Source organism: Grampus griseus, assembly GCF_964374135.1.
Source record: "Grampus griseus genome assembly, chromosome: 9".
NCBI classification, from domain to species: Eukaryota; Metazoa; Chordata; class Mammalia; order Artiodactyla; family Delphinidae; genus Grampus; species Grampus griseus.
Genome location: NC_139003.1, coordinates 90,971,593 through 90,988,868, shown reverse-complemented (window position 1 = coordinate 90,988,868; position 17,276 = coordinate 90,971,593). Strand labels below are relative to the sequence as shown.

The 17,276-nt window shown below is 37.2% G+C and overlaps 1 protein-coding gene across 1 annotated transcript; it reads left to right on the top strand.

The window, feature by feature from the left end:
* Positions 1-513: 513 nt before the first annotated feature.
* TARP (TCR gamma alternate reading frame protein) lies at positions 514-17,197 on the top strand (the record flags this gene model as incomplete). The annotated part of the gene is made up of 5 exons (XM_082661718.1): positions 514-568; positions 4,291-4,389; positions 10,862-11,287; positions 15,101-15,136; positions 16,674-17,197. 5 exons carry the CDS (start codon positions 514-516, stop codon positions 16,814-16,816), a joined length of 759 nt encoding a protein of 252 aa, XP_082517844.1. The 3' UTR covers positions 16,817-17,197.
* Positions 17,198-17,276: the final 79 nt, after the last annotated feature.

The following is a 17,276-nucleotide window of genomic DNA, read 5'->3' as shown; positions in this document are numbered from 1 at the left end:
CATCTTTATGATCTTGAGTTTTTCCTTTACAAATATGGTATATATCTGTTTATTCAGGTTTTATTTATGCCCTTTAGTAAAATATTATACTCTTCATCTAGTTTTTGTAATTTAATAAAGGATTTTGTAACTCTTTACTTTTTTGTATTTTACTACCTTCGTGGATCTTAAAATATAGACAACTCCTAAAATACCTTATAACTCTCCTCATTTTCTTGGAATAAGGTAAAACAGAGGAAAAACTATCAGAAAGGAATTGAGTGGGCATCATTTATGTCTACAATGGGTGCAAAGGGTGTTTGACAGCTCCAAGTAATAATATCTTTGAATTTTCAGTTAAAAATCCCTTTCTAAACGTGATTTTCATTTAGGTCTTCCCCCATTGTGTTGGGGGTTCTGAGCTGCTGTGAATGAACAGTAGCCCACCGTGGCTTCCTCCTACTTTCATTGTCAGGGCAGAGGCAATGATTGCTCACAGGACTGAGGCCGGAACCAAGTGGATCTGGAGTGGACATGGGGATACTCAGGCCCTATCCTGTCCGGGTCCTGGCAGTTGGACAGCTCATCTGTATTCACAGGAGCACTCAGCTGCTTCTGGCAATTTCTTTTCCCTCTGATCCATATTGAGTGACATAACATTACAGGACAGCATCCCAAGATGGCATCTTTCAACTTATCAGAGAACTAGGCTTAGTTTTTAAGGTTTAGTTTAAATAAGGAATCTATTATTTCAAAGAGACAGAATGCTACAAATTTCTTCTTTCATCCCACGAAAAATAATAAGTCATCACAGGACTTATTTTCTCATTTGACACTGCCTTTTTAAAAATCATGTGGCCCAATGGTAAAAGCGGTTTAGGAGAAAAGAAGAACTTTGTTCACAGTGCTCAGTATATTTGTGTTGGCATATTTGCATTTTCAGTTACTGAAGCATTTCCTCCTTTCAGAAATGCATTCCCTAATCACTAATGGAGAAGCCCTGGTGTTTGTGAGAACAAAAGAGACTTTCTTTGATGCAAACTCAGCAGTTTCAACACAACCGAACACCTGGAAATAAAAAAAAGCCTTAATCCTCTGAATACTTTTCCTGGTAATTTAGAAAAGCAGTTGGTTGACCAGTTGGTGCTGAACTCTTCTTTTCCTGCTTTTATCCTTTTCATTTTCTATCTGTGCTTTTTAAAGTTTATGACTCGGAGGAAAACAGACATTTGGGTCAATTGATTTGAGGAAAATCTACAAACTATCAGATGCCATGAAACCTACGTTCAGGGACGTTCGAAAGAACTGGAAGATCAAATTGACTCTACAAAGTTTTTTAACTGCTGGTCACGTCATGAAGCTAGGAGAAGGCTGAGATTTTTGTAGGCGCTCTAACCATTGTGATAGCTCAGGTTGGATCAAGATATTTGGAAGAGGAACTAAGCTCATAGTAACTCTCCCTGGTAAGTAGCTTTTCTCTATTTTAACTTAATAGTGAAAAATTCATAGTTGCTTTTTAGAAAAAACAAAACAAAACAATTTAGGGTTCCCCCTTATCTGACTGCCACATTCTTGTCCTCAGCATCTGAACAGCAATTTTGCAGCTACTGGTCACTGTATATGGAAACAAAACTCTCTTGTAAATGGCTTTTCCCTGCTTGTTAGTAGTTCAAATTCTACTTTTAGAAGTTCAACTTTTTATCCAAAAAAGAATAGACTCAGGGTAGAAATTAAAGTATTTTGAGGACCATGTCTGTAATCCGTTGCTGTAAGTTATTGGTTCAAAATGCTTTTCTTATAGATGGGCTATTTTTTAATAGATTTTTAAAAAATTTTTATTTTTTCTTTGTGTCTTTATTTTTGGCTGTGTTGGGTCTCTGTAGCTTGTGTGGGCTTTCTCTAGTTGCAGTGAGCAGGGGCTACTCTGTGTTGCGGTGCACAGGCTACTCATTGCGGTGGCTTCTCTTGTTGCGGAGCACGGGCTCTAGGCACACAGCTTCAGTAGTTGTGACACGTGGGCTCAGTAACTGTGGCACACGGGCTCAGTAGCTCTGAGGTATGTGGGATCTTCCCGGGCCAGGGATCAAATTCGTGTCCCTTACATTGGCAGGCAGATTCTTAACCACTGTGCCACCAGGGAAATGCTATGGATGGGCTTTTAAATGAGAGACAATATTTACCTCTTCTCTATAGTTTGAGATAAACATATTGCTCCTTTCTCCCAATAACCTGAAAAAATGACATTATTGGTTTTCATCTCATCCTTAACAGCAGTGCAAAAAAATTCTTATAGTAAATGACTATAGAACATCGATAAATCCCACTTCTTGTTACTCTAGCTTCTCAGACATAGGCTGAGATCAGCTGAAATTCATGCAGTTACAACTCTTGTTACATTGCCTGGATGTGGACCAGTTTCATGGGATTTTTGAGCTCAGTGAGCCATCTCAGCTCCAAAGTCCATGAAAAGGGTCTGCATGGTTGTATATTCTCATTTGCTCCTTCTCTCAGCAAACATTTATTGAGGACACTTTCTGTGCTGGATGCTGGAGATAAAAGGGTGAACAAGACACAGATAGGACAGGTCCCAACACTCAAACAGCTTCCAGTCTAGTGGAAAAGTCTTCTAGATTCTGGCTTGATTGAGCCCCATATTCTTTGGTCCGTGGCTGCCAGAGAGGTAGGAGGTCTTGCATTGATGAGCTTGTTTCCTTTCTTAATTGATGTAATACCTATAAAATCCATATACTTTGTTTACTGGAAGATTTTGATGAAGTGGCCACAACCATCCCATTAAAGGGAATAATAATATCACCTACTGTTTACTGAGGACCAGACGCCAAGATAAGTAGTTTCAGTGCCTTATCTCCTTCCTCAACAGGAATCCTCTTCTTCCCATTTCATAGATAAGGAAACTGAGGTTTAGAGAAGTTCAGTTACTTGCCTAAAGGCACATGACTAGTTACTGTGGCAAAATTTGGGACCCAATAGCGACTTGTTGATTCCAAAGTGCAGGGTCTGGACCATTATGTGATGTTAAACGTCATGTTTTTATATTCTGAATATTTAATCTTTTGTATTCTGGCCTTTAAAAAGGATTTTGTAATTGACTACCTAATTAGTAATAGCTCATAATTTGTATTAATACTCATGTGTGAAAATAATGCTCCTGCTTCTAATCATGGCACCGAAAGGACCTTGCTCCTCCCAGAAAAGATCATGTAAGTCATACTGAATATCCAATTATTAAATACTCAAAATATAATTCTTAGAGTATCTTTATAGAATGGCAATTCATTTTGACACCATTTCACTCAATTTTCCTTCTGTATTGGCATCAAATTTGCTAAAAATATTGAATCTGGTAAAAGAATTATAGCATTTATACTAAATTGCATAACTTAGAACTGCTTCTCCAGACATGATGGGAGCGAAAAATACCAAATACACACTATTCTATTTAAAATAGATAACCAACAAGGACCTATATTCTGCTCAATATTCTGTAACAACATAAATGGGAAAAGAATTTGAGAAAGAATAGATACATGTATATGTGTAACTGAATCACTTTGCTGTACACCTGAAACTCACATAACATTTTTAATCAATTATACTCCAATATTAAATAAAAATTTTTTAAAATAGTGCAGGAAAGGTGGTACCAAATGCTTGAGAAATACCAAACTGAATAGGATTCTCTGATGAGCAGCGGAGGATTTTATTTCAATGCCCTTGAAACCATAAGGTTATTTTCAGGTAGAAAGGAGCAGTCTTTCAGCAATGAATAGCTTAAGAGGCCATCATTAAAAATTCACACTCTGCCGCAACTCATCTGGTCTACTGAATGAGGATTGGATTCTGGAAAGAAGTTACTTTAGAATTAACCCAGATACCTACCTCTCAATACATATATATCACAAAATAGCTATAAAAGGTAATGAATAGACATTTATTAAATAATCAAATACATTATTCCTAGTTCAACTTTGGAAATTAAAGAAACATTAACTGTATACCCTAAGCATGAACTGATTTTATACATGAAAACCCTTTAAGGGAGGATATTTAGAAGATTTAGGCAAAATGGTGAGAAAAGATGGAATCATACTCTCCAGTGTACGTGAGGTGAGATGGGAGCAGATGTAACCCAAGATGCCCAATAAGAGCAGGTTCAATTTTTCAATTCTTGACCACGTTCGTACCTAATGCACTTTTGCTTGAGTTCCACCTTTGTTTATTGTTAGCAGGGCCATTTTTAAAATATATTTACACAAATATTGAAAAACTATGGGCACAATTTTAAAGCAGGCCGAGAGGGAGCTCTCTACAAAGGCTTTTTAGATAGTGGGCTAACACATGGCAAGAGCGTCAAAGTGTTTGGTTCTGGAACACAGCTCATTGTTACAGGTAAATATTCTTTAAATTCTGTAGTAAGGTAGGGGAGGGAGGCAAGCAATACAGGCACTGCACACTGCAGTGCTGGTGTTGGCCCAGAATTCTTGGATTTTATCCCTGTTTGGTCACGAATCAGGGTGGGGTCTCTGGAGAGGTCGGTGACTCCATCCAGGTCCTTGGCGTCTGCCTGGCTCCTTCTCTGCCTGACCTAGTACAGAGGACATTGACAAGAGTTAGCCAGTTAGACCAAGTGTGAGTCCCTCAGTGGTGGATACATTAGGTTCATTGGGTCTTGGAAAATTTCAAAGACTCTTAGGTGGTTTTTTCATTTGATTCCAGAAATAACCGATGGAAAAATTGGACAAATATTGTTCAACTTGTCATTTAGTTAGAGAATGATTAGTATCAAGTAGCAAGATATTTAACTTTGCGACCATATTCAAGCATGTCTTAAGGTGGATTTTTTTTTTTCTAAATTCAATCCAGTAAATTTATTCCCTCTTCATTTGCCTTAAAGGTGAAATTTTGCCTGGATGAGGGGGGAACATCTCTCAAGTATGTTCCTACCCTATGAGATCCACGGAAATGAAAGTTTTAAAAAATTTTCACAAAGTTGATAAAGCATTGAAAAAAATGAAAGAATTATATATTTTGATCTCTTTAGTGGTGGTGATCATATGAACAAATGAATTTGTAAATTGAAAAGCAACATTCCGGTCTCCCTTTTTCAACTGAGTCTATTCAATGAAAAGTATAGCAATCAAATTAAATAAAGGTGACCCAGATACAACTCATAAGTGTCCTGAAAAATGATTTTTAGTAGTGTGTAGTGCAGGGAAAAATATGGACTTTGATTCTGTCACTTTCTGTATGATGATCCTTTAGCAAATAAAATTTGATTCACTGGTTAGTGCTTTAAAAAATTATGCAAATAATGCATGCCCATTGCGGGAAAAAATTGAAAAATACCAAAATAAAGAAAAATTAAAAATTTTTATAGACACATCACTGTTAACAGTTTGATATATTTCTACTCACTTATTCCATCTGTGCAACAACCATCTCGAGTAGATGTTGTGAGGATTAAACAAAATGAAAAATGAAAATTACCTACCACAAATGTTGGGACGTGGTCTATGATAAAAAGATCAATTCCTCTCCAGAATTTAAATTGTTACTCATTTACTCATTGGAATTCTTTATGAAATCAGGAGTGCAGCTAAATGTATTAATTACCATCTAGTCTTAGGTCATTTTAGAACAAATGGTCGGTACTTAAAAATTCTCTCAGTTTCTATGACCAATTGTTACTAAAAAGTGGTAAAAGTGGTAAAATGTAATAAGCATTACCTCAAATATTATTAACCTGAATATAAGGTGCTCTCTCATCTTGCAGTAGAAATATCTGGAAGTAAAAAAAGTGGGGTTTTTTAAATATTTTTTTTTTGCAACTTGAACATATAAGCTTATAGAGATATAGACAAAAGTCAAATATTCAATTGTAGTATTTAATTTCTTATTTGGATTACACCTGAAAGTTAAAAATTATGTCAATACAAAACCAGTTGAGAAATATTGCTTTTTGCCCACACATTTCATTAAAAATTTTGTTCAGACCCTAAACAGGCACCTAAAGCATCTACCTTAGAGCAACTTACTAAGTCATCTCAGGGTCTGTTTGTTTTTTGATCCCCATATGATGATGCCAGTGGGTATTTCATTCAAAGAAATAATTACCCACTTATAAAATAAAAGGAAAGCATTTGTAAAATTTATTCTGTTATTCTATACATGTGCAAGGTAAGCACAAACTGTAGAGACTTCAATCCCAAATAATTTTTACCAGGTAATATTAATACTCCCAAACCAGCTTTAACTGAGTTCCTTTCAAGTTGATATCTTGTCCAGGTAGTACTTTTTGATCAGAGCAGAGTATTAGAAGAGGGTCTTTTAATATGAATGGTTGCACAGGCACTGACACATAGGCAGCCCCTTGTTTTGTGAGGGATAATTTTGAGAAAGAAAGCCTCACCTTATGTTCTGGCACCCTCGGTCTGTTTGAATCCTGCATGTTTTGCTTCTATATCACAGAACTAGGATTAGTAAACATATTTTACCATACCTCATATCATCCTGGAGTTAGATCTTACTAATTATGAACCCCTAGGGCAGAAAAACAAGCAACCTATAATGCAGAAACTATTTGTCACTCATTTAAACTGCTTGTTTGCAAAATCTATTTGAGAAGACCTAACAGAGCAAACATATATAGAGGCAGAGCAGGAAATAAGAATAGAAGATCAAAGGCACTAAGGGAAGCAGAATGAAAAAGGCCTCTGATAATCTAGCAAGAAGCACAGGGTAAGATTTTATGCTCAAAAGTAGGAGAGTTATGTGTCAGTTATATCTCAGTAAAAAGAAGTGAATAAAAAAAGAAAAAGGAAGGTAGGGGAACATGTAGTAGAATACATACCCTTTGTTAACTGATAAAATGAAGCACACCAAATTTTCAAATATGATATGTTTTCCCACCATAAAATTAGAAAAAGACTTCAATGCAGGGGTCTTGAAGGAGGAAAGTGATGTAAAGCATGGACATTGACTTCAATATCCGTTCCATAAAATGGAAGAAATGGTCTTTAAGCCAACCCAGTTTATACTCCCAGTGCATTGATGATACGGCACCATAACATTTAATGTCATTTGGATGGTGACCCTCAGCAGATAATGTCAGGCAAGTTTTCGTGATCCAAGGTGACAATAATAGGATTTGAGGACCAGGCATCCTGCCATTTCTCTAGTCATCCTGCCTTGAAGGTCCACTGCCAGGAGTTGCAAGCTGAACTCTGAGCATGAGCTGGAGAGAAGTCAGATTGAGGCTGAAATTTCTGGTAAAACTTCGAATGCCAATAGATTATGCTGTTGATTGGGGAAAAGCCATTTGTTTTGGACAACACGAGTTAAGTAGTCCCATATACTGATTACATATATTTAACCAATGTTCCCTTTGATTTTCTTAACCATAGATATGCAGGGGATAAGACAAGATATACTGCCTATTAATTGGGTGTGTAAAAGACACATTTCCTATGATGAAGGCTTTGAAACTTCCAGATATATCAGAGCACAGCAAACCAGGGAATCAGTCTTCCTGCTTGATTGCCACAGATCCAATTGCAACCCCCAGATACTGAATTTCTAGCGGTGAGGGCATGATTTGGTCCCATGAGATTAAAATGTCATATTGGACCACACAATCATCACAAATTGCTAATAAAATGATAATGATAATAATAATAATTATAATCTCATTTCTGTAGCATTTTTAATCAAATTGCTTTTCAGATCTTGTTTTATTTTGGTCTCACTTCAGCACTGGTAGGGATGATGAACTGATTTACATTAACATCATTGTTTTCAAATAAATAAAGGCTTTAGTTTACCTGATTAGCTCAGACACAGAACTTGTTAAGAGCAAAAAGAACCAGGAACAGAGCCCTGGTCTCTTGAATAGCAGGCTGTTATAGTTCCACTAGGATTTGAAGAAATCAGAGAAGCTAAATTAGTCTAAAGTTTTTGATATGGGTTGAATCACTGTGGAATTATTACATAAAAATTTTCGGCGATGGGACAAAACTTGTGGTCACAGGTAGGTATCAGAGGAATGCAATTTTTTTCAAGTTTTTGGAGGGAGGGAAGAAGAAGTTAGAGTAATAGTTAAGAATCTTTAGAAAAAACAAGGCTGTGATGGTATTTAAATGTAGAAACCTTAGAAGTGGTTTTAAACAAATCTGTATAGTAAAGGACAGCACAGATAACACTGTGCACATCCTGTGATAGGAATTAGTTTTGTGTCCATGTGGACTTATACAAAGTGCTCATACGTATGTAATTATTATGAAAATGTTTGACCCAAGGCTGAAGTTTGCTATTACAGGTAAGTTTTGTGAGTTGACGTATTACTTTTCTGATGGTGAAAGGGTGTTGTCAAGGAGCCTGGGCTTTGGCATCAGGCTGAGCTGGAGCTCCAGGTCCATCACTTACTGCTTATGTGAACTTGGAGATGATTCTCTGGCCTCAGTTTCCTAATCCATAAATGGGATAACAGTATGTATCGAGCAGGGGTTGTGCTGGAATTGAATGAGACAGTGTGAATAAAGTACTTTGCACATTGGCTAACTCATCATAGGTGCTGGATAGGTGTATCTACAACTTATTCCAGGAGAACTGTGTCCAGTATAGAGTTATTTGCAGCCTATAATATTAACAGAACAGATATTCTCCAGTGAATACAGTTGTACTTCTAACTGCTCAAATGAAAAGTTATTTTACTGTCCACTCACACAAAAAGATTGAATTTAGACATACTTTTTTCTCTTTAGCAGAATTTTTCCTCACTTAGCAAGAAAAATGAGATTAAAATGTGTCTGTTTTTCATTTCTGTTGTTCTGTGTTTGTAAACATAGATTATGAACACTTTAGGCACATAGAACAAGAAAATAAATCTTAATCCTTTATCTCAATTGCTATTATCTCAACACCAATATTTATTGCCTCTAAAATTTATAGGCAATAAGTTTGAGTTTCATACTCATGTTTATAAGGAAAAAAATTAAATTCATACAGAAAATGATCGATATGTAAAATCAATTAAATGTAGTTAGAAATGTCATAAATTTGAAATTCTTATTTAAATATAAATTAGCTGTAATTAGTTATTTGATTAAAAATGTGACAAGACAAAATAGAACGTGTAAATCAAGATCAACAAAGTACATATACAGTTGGAGAAATTTTTAGTGTCATTATTATAATCAATCAAATATTATTTGCGCTAAAATTGAGATGTATAAAATTAAAATAAGCACACTGTGAACTAACTATATTTACAGTATGAGTAAAAAATCAACATTGTTTGCTTACTGATTTATGATAAAAATCAGGAACTTGGCTACAAAGGCAGAAATTCTCAAGAATATTTTTCCTTTTCTGCTCAATGGAGAAATCCAGTTCTTTTCTTAAGAAATTGCCCATTGAATTATTAAACTAAATCCAAACTAGTCAAAAGACAATATCAGTAAAGCATTAGTGTTTCAGTTGAAGATCAAATTGGAAAGAGTTCTAACATTTATAATTTCAGTTGTTATATTAACAATAAATGTATAATCAAGAACATTCCAGCATTCGAGTGACATCCTTTGCAAACTGTGATGGTTTTGTACATATCTTGACGTTATGTCTGCAAGAAAACTCGGGAACCATAACTTTTAACATTACACTAATTATATATACTCTTTATTCAGCAGAAGTAAACACAGAAATATTTGAGCTTGAAAACAGTTCAGCAGCCCAACAGGGTAGACTCAAATTTGGGGGGAGACAATAAAAGTCAAAATATGGTGCCTTCTTAGTCATGCTTCAACTTCAAATGAAATTCCAAAATAAAATGCGTTCTAGATGAACATTTTCTAAAGTGGAACAAAATTCTGTAAGTGCATTACTTGGTAAGGTAAATATAAAACCATTTCCAAAAATAATATATTTTAACAGAAATATTGGAAGTATTGCTGTTTTACTTCTAAACTCAAGGCAGTGTTTTGGAGGTGCAACTTTAATATTGCCCTCCTCAAAAATCTGGAGTGGTTCAGATGTGACATTGAGAAGTTGTACAAAATTAGGAGAACTTCTTCACTTCAGAACTGAGCTTCAAAATAAGGAGAACTTCTTCACTTCAGAACTGAGCATGGGACCCACATTTGAAGCTCAAAATTCAACTTGATAGATTGTCAGATACAGATGGAGGTAGAGTCCCATTAATACAAGTAACTGTATATTGTTTTTAAAATGATAACCCCCTCCTGACATTTATTTATTTAGGAATTAAGATAAATATGGTGCATTCCAGAATCAGTTAAATGAAGAATGAGGTTCCACAGAGATGCAGAACATAAGAATGTATTAACCAGCCAAAGAGAGCGTGTTAACAAAACACAGGATAGGAAAGGGAAATAGCTTAGAAGTGACTAAAGATTCTTACCTGTCGAGAGACCATCAAAGTTACATGGTCTTCTCCCCCAACCCTACCACCCACTCTCATCCCCCTTAAAACAGGCTCCACAATGATAGAACAAAAGAGATTTAAGAAGATGAATTTGTTCTTGAATGTTCCAAGCATTGATATGGGGCAGTTTTAAGTCATATTCCAACTTAGCAAGTGGAGAAGGAACCAAAGCCAAGGTGCGAGCCAGCCTCTGTTTCTGAATAGCTGTGACTTTGGGCAGGTTATATAACCTCTTGAACATCTCTTCCCATTGAAAATAAGAGCAATAATGAGTACCTAGACATCTACTGTGGATGAAAGGCCATGATGAGAACTAATTCAATGGAAGCTTTTCTGCCTTTTACTATAAGCTAGGTTGTTCCAAACCACACAATATTTATGTTTCTCTAATAATTTTCAATTCTATTCCATTATCCCCTACAGATAGAAGCCTTGATGGAGACATGTCTCCCAAGCCCACTATATTTCTTCCTTCGATTGATGAAATAAACCTCCATGAGGCTGGAACACACCTTTGCCTTCTCGAGAAGTTTTTCCCTGATGTCATTAAGGTCTATTGGAAAGAAAAGAATGGCAACAGAGTTCTGGAATCCCAGCAGGGAAATATCATCAAGACTAATGATACATACATGAAATTCAGCTGGCTGACTGTGACTAAAAAGTCAATGGATAATGAACTCGTATGTATCGTCAAACACGAGAATAATAAAAGAGGAATTGATCAAGAGATTCTTTTCCCTTCAATTGAGAATTATAAAAGAGGAATTGATCAAGAGAGTCTTTTCCCTTCAATTGAGAATAATAAAAGAGGAATTGATCAAGAGATTCTTTTCCCTTCAATTAACAAAGGTATGTGATTATAAAGAAACATAACCTCCCATAATTCTTTTTTCAAAGAAAATACCCCACATTGACGATCAAGCATTAATGAAAAACAAATATAAATTGTTAAATGTTGTTACATTTAATGGTAGCATAAATGTCCTGCTATTTCCCCACAAAATTAAAATTGTATTGGCTTTGAAGCATAAAAAAGAAAAAAATTTACTGAAGCTTTTTCAGCTCAGTTTTATCATCTGAAATATAAAGGTCACAATGATGTATTTTAGGGTTGCTGTATAGATTAAATGAAACAACGCATGTCAAAGTACCTATCAGTTTAGCACACAATAAATGCACAAAGAGAGATTCCATTTTTGATGACCTTACTTGATCAGGAAATAAGAACAATCACACATCTTTCAAGAAGGTTCCACTCAGCAAGCAGAGTTCCTCTCACTTCACTCTTACTTTACTCAAAGTATAACCCAGAAATAATGAGTTATTAAATGACAAAATGGTGTTCGTATGAGGAAGCCAGATCATGGCTCAACAAAATGTAGAATAATTACTGCTGCATGTTTATTATGGTCTTAGGTTTTTGAGGTTTGTGTTTTACGTACCACTTAAGCTAAAATTTTGTAATTGACGATTGGGTGAGCCTTAAGTGTACAGACTTACTCCCATTTTACATAATGAATGTATTTCTTGCCATTGGTAAACGCCTCTCAAGAAACTTTTCTTGCAGCCCTAGCACGTGCCGGGCCTGGAGGGATGTGTGGATGAACACTCTCGGGTGAATTACTGTCCCAGGAGGATGCAGTACAGTAAAGAGAATATACACTTTTCCTAATCACTCAGGGTCTCTCATGATTCAGGCATGATGTCCCAAAGGAGACCTTTTGATGCAGATGTTGTGCATATCCACACAGTGTGGGCAGAGGGCTGGCTGTACCTTGGCCCTGGCAGTGGTCCTGTAACTCACTGGACTCAGGACTTAATGACCTGAGTGTTCACCTAACAGACCAAAGGACCCAGAGTGCCCATCAGAAGAAACCATTTTGTTATCACTTCTTTTCTCTGTGGTTGGGAAAACTTTTTAAGCAGTGGCAACCAAGCATAAAACAAAACTGTGCAGAGATTTTGGTGTGTAGCAGTCTGAATTTCTGAAGCAAGTTTTTATCTTCTCAGATCGTGAGTTCATCCAATGATCAAATTACATCCGAGCACTTGCCTTGGCTTTGTCCTGGGGCTGCGATGAAGAGCAAATGAAATAACGTCAGTGAAAATGCTTGCTTTCCAAACCATAACACTGATGTATTTATTCATGCATTCATCATATTTATTGATATGCTTTTCTCAAACTAACTAGAGTAAGATTACGAAAACAACCCTAATTTTCTATTTCTACAGCTAAGAAACAGAGGGGAAGCAAATACGCAAAGTGTAAGTTTAACATAACCTTGGGCTTAAAGGTCTTATTAGGTTTTGCTTTTGCTAGTGATCAGGGAAAAACAAAATGATAAGTTCCATGGTGATGACGATCATAAAGGAGAGAAGTTCCAGTTCATAATGTGTTTTACTTGGCACTCCATTTCTGAAATAAATGTCTTCCATGGGCTTCTCAGTGCAACATAGCAAATGAGGGCATTTCTGTCAATGTCATTCTACACTAAACTCCTAATGCTGTTTCATAGAAGTTTTTGTTGGTGGTTCTTTTTGCTGTCTTAATGAAAGATAAAAATATAACATGGAAGCACAAATCAGTGAAGTGATCTTGAAGGCTCATAAAAGTAATCTGGTCCAAGTTCTTGATTGAGAAAGAGAACTTAGGATATTCACACAAATTTTATGATGAAAACTTTTTATGCTATTGTTTTTACCTCAATCAATGCATGGTGATAAGTGATTTTTATTTATCTTATAATAAATAAATTCGCTGAAAGGAAAAGAAAGAGGTTTTTAAGACATATTAATGTCAGTTCTTAAGTATATTTTAACATCTAACAAGAGTGTACTAACATTTTCCTTCTTGGAATTTACCCCAAAGTCTACACAGGTTTACCCTCTACCTGAAAGTAGATTGTTCCTATGAAACCTTTCCTAAGATGAAAGGCATAAAGCGAAGAAGCAATCATCTTAAGACAGATCTTGCTAACAGATGCGCAAAGTAAATGGAGATAAGGCACAGATGCTCACAGATAACAGTTCAGAGCTATGGCAGCTTGATGCTGAAATGCTGAGTGTAGTCCCTTGGCGATGCTGTTCTTGTTGCTGGAGCGCCCGCTGCCTCTATCATGGCTGGCTGCAAAACAAACACTAAATGCTATTTTTGCTTTTAACCTTTTCTCGTAAAAGTGAAAATCCTCTTCAGATTTCTTTCTGTTAGCAAAAACAGGTACTAATGTAGGTCTTTCGTAAAAGCGAAGTGGCGTAAACTTTTGAAAAATAGGAGATACTTGTACCTCGAAGCCATTTTTTAGAGCAAACCAACTAAAGATCTCCCTGAACCATATCATAAACTAGAACCATATCATATGTACAAAAACACACCTAGGAGAAAAAGGATAAACCAAACAACCTCTGTGTCTCTGATTTCCTCCATCCAACAGTCTATTATTTTTTTAAAGAAATTTTGTTTTTGTATGAATGTAGGAGAAAAAGGATAAACCAAACAACCTCAGTGTCTCTGATTTCCTCCATCCAACAGTCTATTATTTTTTTAAAGAAATTTTGTTTTTGTATGAATGTTTGCCTTTTTTTTTTCATTGTAGATAAATACACCTTTCACCTCAGGTTTTCATATTAACTAGAAATATGATTTGGTCTCTCTCTCTATCCTGGAAAGAATTGAACTGAAATGCTGAGCTCCTGTAATAAATATTTCATTTGTTAAGAATAATTAAGATCTCTGGAAAAGAAGATGTTTTCAGTGTCCACCATGGTGGAATTATGTTGTCTCTCTATAGATTAATTTCTCTTTATTTCTATGGATTATTTTTTACAAAGTACTTCCCACCTACTCTATCTCATTTAATCCCCCATGACCATCCTTTGAATGCACTCTGTCATCACTGATATGACTTATCCTCTAATCTTTATTCCTCTTTTGTACCGTGCAATACCCCCAAATACAACTCACTCCAGTGTCACTGGGGAGTTAAAGGAGATAGTGCATATGAAGTATTTAAGCAAGTACCTGGCACAGTAATAATCACTCGCTAGCTATTAGCCTCATTTATATTGTTATCCTGATGTCCACAAACTCCACAACTGCAGAAAATCACATACATGAGTTGGGGATACTGGGGGTATGTGTGATCTGGAAAGGTTTCACTTCTTTTTTTTTTTGATGGGAAATTTACCTAAGCCAGACTCCTTCAAACATGAGATTCTGTTGTAGATTTTGGGATTGGATGCATCCGTTTGGGGAGCATCCCTTCATGTCAGCAGTGGGCGCTGAAGATGTAGAGCAGCCGCTTTTTCTGACGATTTGTCGTTTGACAGTATTTCCTGAACGCTTTGGGGTGTAGGAGATGCGAACACAGAAGGAAACCAAGATGGTCTTGGATATTACCCTCCAGTTGTAATAAAGAAAAACAAAAATGTACCCTTCATGAACTTGAACGTCCTCAGATAACAGAAAACAGTATATGCACTAGATCTACTGAATTACATTGAACCAGACCATCTATTCCCAGATTGTAGGCATCTTATTTTTAATGATTCTCTCCTCTCTTGGCAGATTCTATCAGTCTGTCTATCCAGAGACACACACAGAGATGCACACTGTCAAATAATGGATATAAACAATTCACTAATACTTGCTCTTATTTCTTGTAGAGGTCACTACACATGCCTGCGTGAAAAAAGGAAGTGGTAAGTTTTTGTCTACGTTTGCCTTTATGTCAGGCTGCAGCACATTTTTTTCCTCTGGATAAACTGAACTTTTGAACTTCCTTGGTTTAAGGGAGAAAAACCAGAATGTCTGGATGCTGCAGAAATAGACTGAGTGATAGTTTAAGTAAATCTATCATCATTTCCTAGGAGTCACCTTAACACAGTAAATGCCGGTTTTGGTGTGACGTGACTCTAAATTAGGGGGTGCAGTGATAGGTTCCGAATTATTTCAACAGTGGATTTCCTCCACTTGTGTGGCTTGTGTTTCTAATGACTAGGGAAACGTGGTATCAAGTTGTTTGTAGATTTTTTTTTTTAAGTTTTAGCCCTTGCTAGTACCTAATACATGAACTGATACTAACTGAGAACTTCGTATACACAAGGTGTTGTGCTGTGTCTTGCCTACATATCCTGTTTACTGCTTCTAATACTCCTAGGAGGTGATACAATATTTTCCCCTCACTTTACAGATGAGGGCAGTGAGCTACAATTAATTAAGTCCCTTGTACAAAGCCACACAGCTCTATCTGCGGATTCAACCCAACCCATTTGAATCAATGGTTCATGCGCTTACTCAGTTCTCTATCCCTCCTCTAAGATATAAATATAGAGCAAGAATCCCAAGGTCAAAGCCCTGAGACAGAGTGGGCAGGGGTGTAAGAGCGTGGGCTTCCGCTATCACAGACTGGACTTGAACCCCAGTTCTTTCATTACTAGTTGCATGAATATGGGTAAATTCCTTACATTTTCTGAGCAATACAGTCATCATCCGCCCATAGGGAACAATTACACCCTACTCAGTTATTGCAGACATAAGGTCACATATGTGGAATAGGGTATCCATTTAGCTAGCACAGAATCAGTACTAGTTGGTGGTCCTTTCTCCCCACATGAAGGTTCTAAGTGAATTTAGAAGCACTGGCTCTGGCCCTGCTGATCCTTCTTTCGTTCCCCCTATCAGGGGGCCTGGAACTCACCTAACACCTGAGCTGACTGAGGGCAGTGAGTTCTGAGCACATCACCTCCTGAGATCCCTTTCCACACCAAGTGCTGGTGATTCTGGAATTCTGACTCTATGAAGGTGAAGCGTGGGAAAAGGGAAATTTCCCCAGAAACGGACTCAGCCTTGTGGTCCATTCAGTAGCCAAGTCAGGCCCGTCATCACTGTTGTTAATTATTTCTTCACATCATATATGTCTTTGAAAACTTGATAGGAGAGGAAGTGTCATTACCTAATAACACCCTAGCCACCATGAGAGATGTTAAAGAAAATACAGGTGACTGAGGCATGAGATCCTAAAGTTTCAGAGAATTTGGATTAAAATGTTTATTCCACTTTGTGCAATGTTCTCTTTACTAAGCCCTCAACCACTCCACTGTGAACACCAGCAGATTTCCCTGATTTGTACCCCTCATACGAATCTCATTGATACTTCTGACTGTGATGCGTTCCCCCATCACTGTGTTTTAGCCTCTCAAAAGAACAGGTGAAACTAACGAAGATGTCTTCTCCTAGATTCCCTGCAGCTGCAGCTCACGAACACCTGTGCCTGCTACACCTACCTCCTTCTCCTCCTCAAGAGCTTGGTCTACTTTGTCATCATCTCCTTCTGTGTGTGTAGAAGAACAGCCGTCTGCGGCCATGGGAAGAGCTCGTGACAGAGGACACCACAAAGGGGTCACCTTTCCTTCATCATCTCTTGTCTCTAAAAGTGTCTGCTGAGGATCTAGCTGGGCTTCCTTTCTGGGTTTGGGTTATTTCAGTTCACATGTGTATTCTTCTATGTGCCATTATTGTGTAAGGGCTTTTCAAACCACTGGGCAAGCAGACAGTTTGACTCCGTAACAGGGAATTCTACCATTACTCAGGGCAGGGCCCAAGGCTGGCCCAGGGGAGCCTCTCCCACCACTGTCCCCACAACCTCCTCAGGTCCTCCTGCCCCCGAGTCCTCGTGCCTCCTGAGGGCACACAGCGGGCAGCTCCCCTCTCTCCCTCAGTGCCTCCACCCAGACCACGGCCCACACCCTCCCTGCCACCCACCCTGGGGCCACCAGCTTTGCCACTTGAATCCTGTCCTTTGATCTTCATAAGAGACATGAAAAATAAAAAAAACAAATC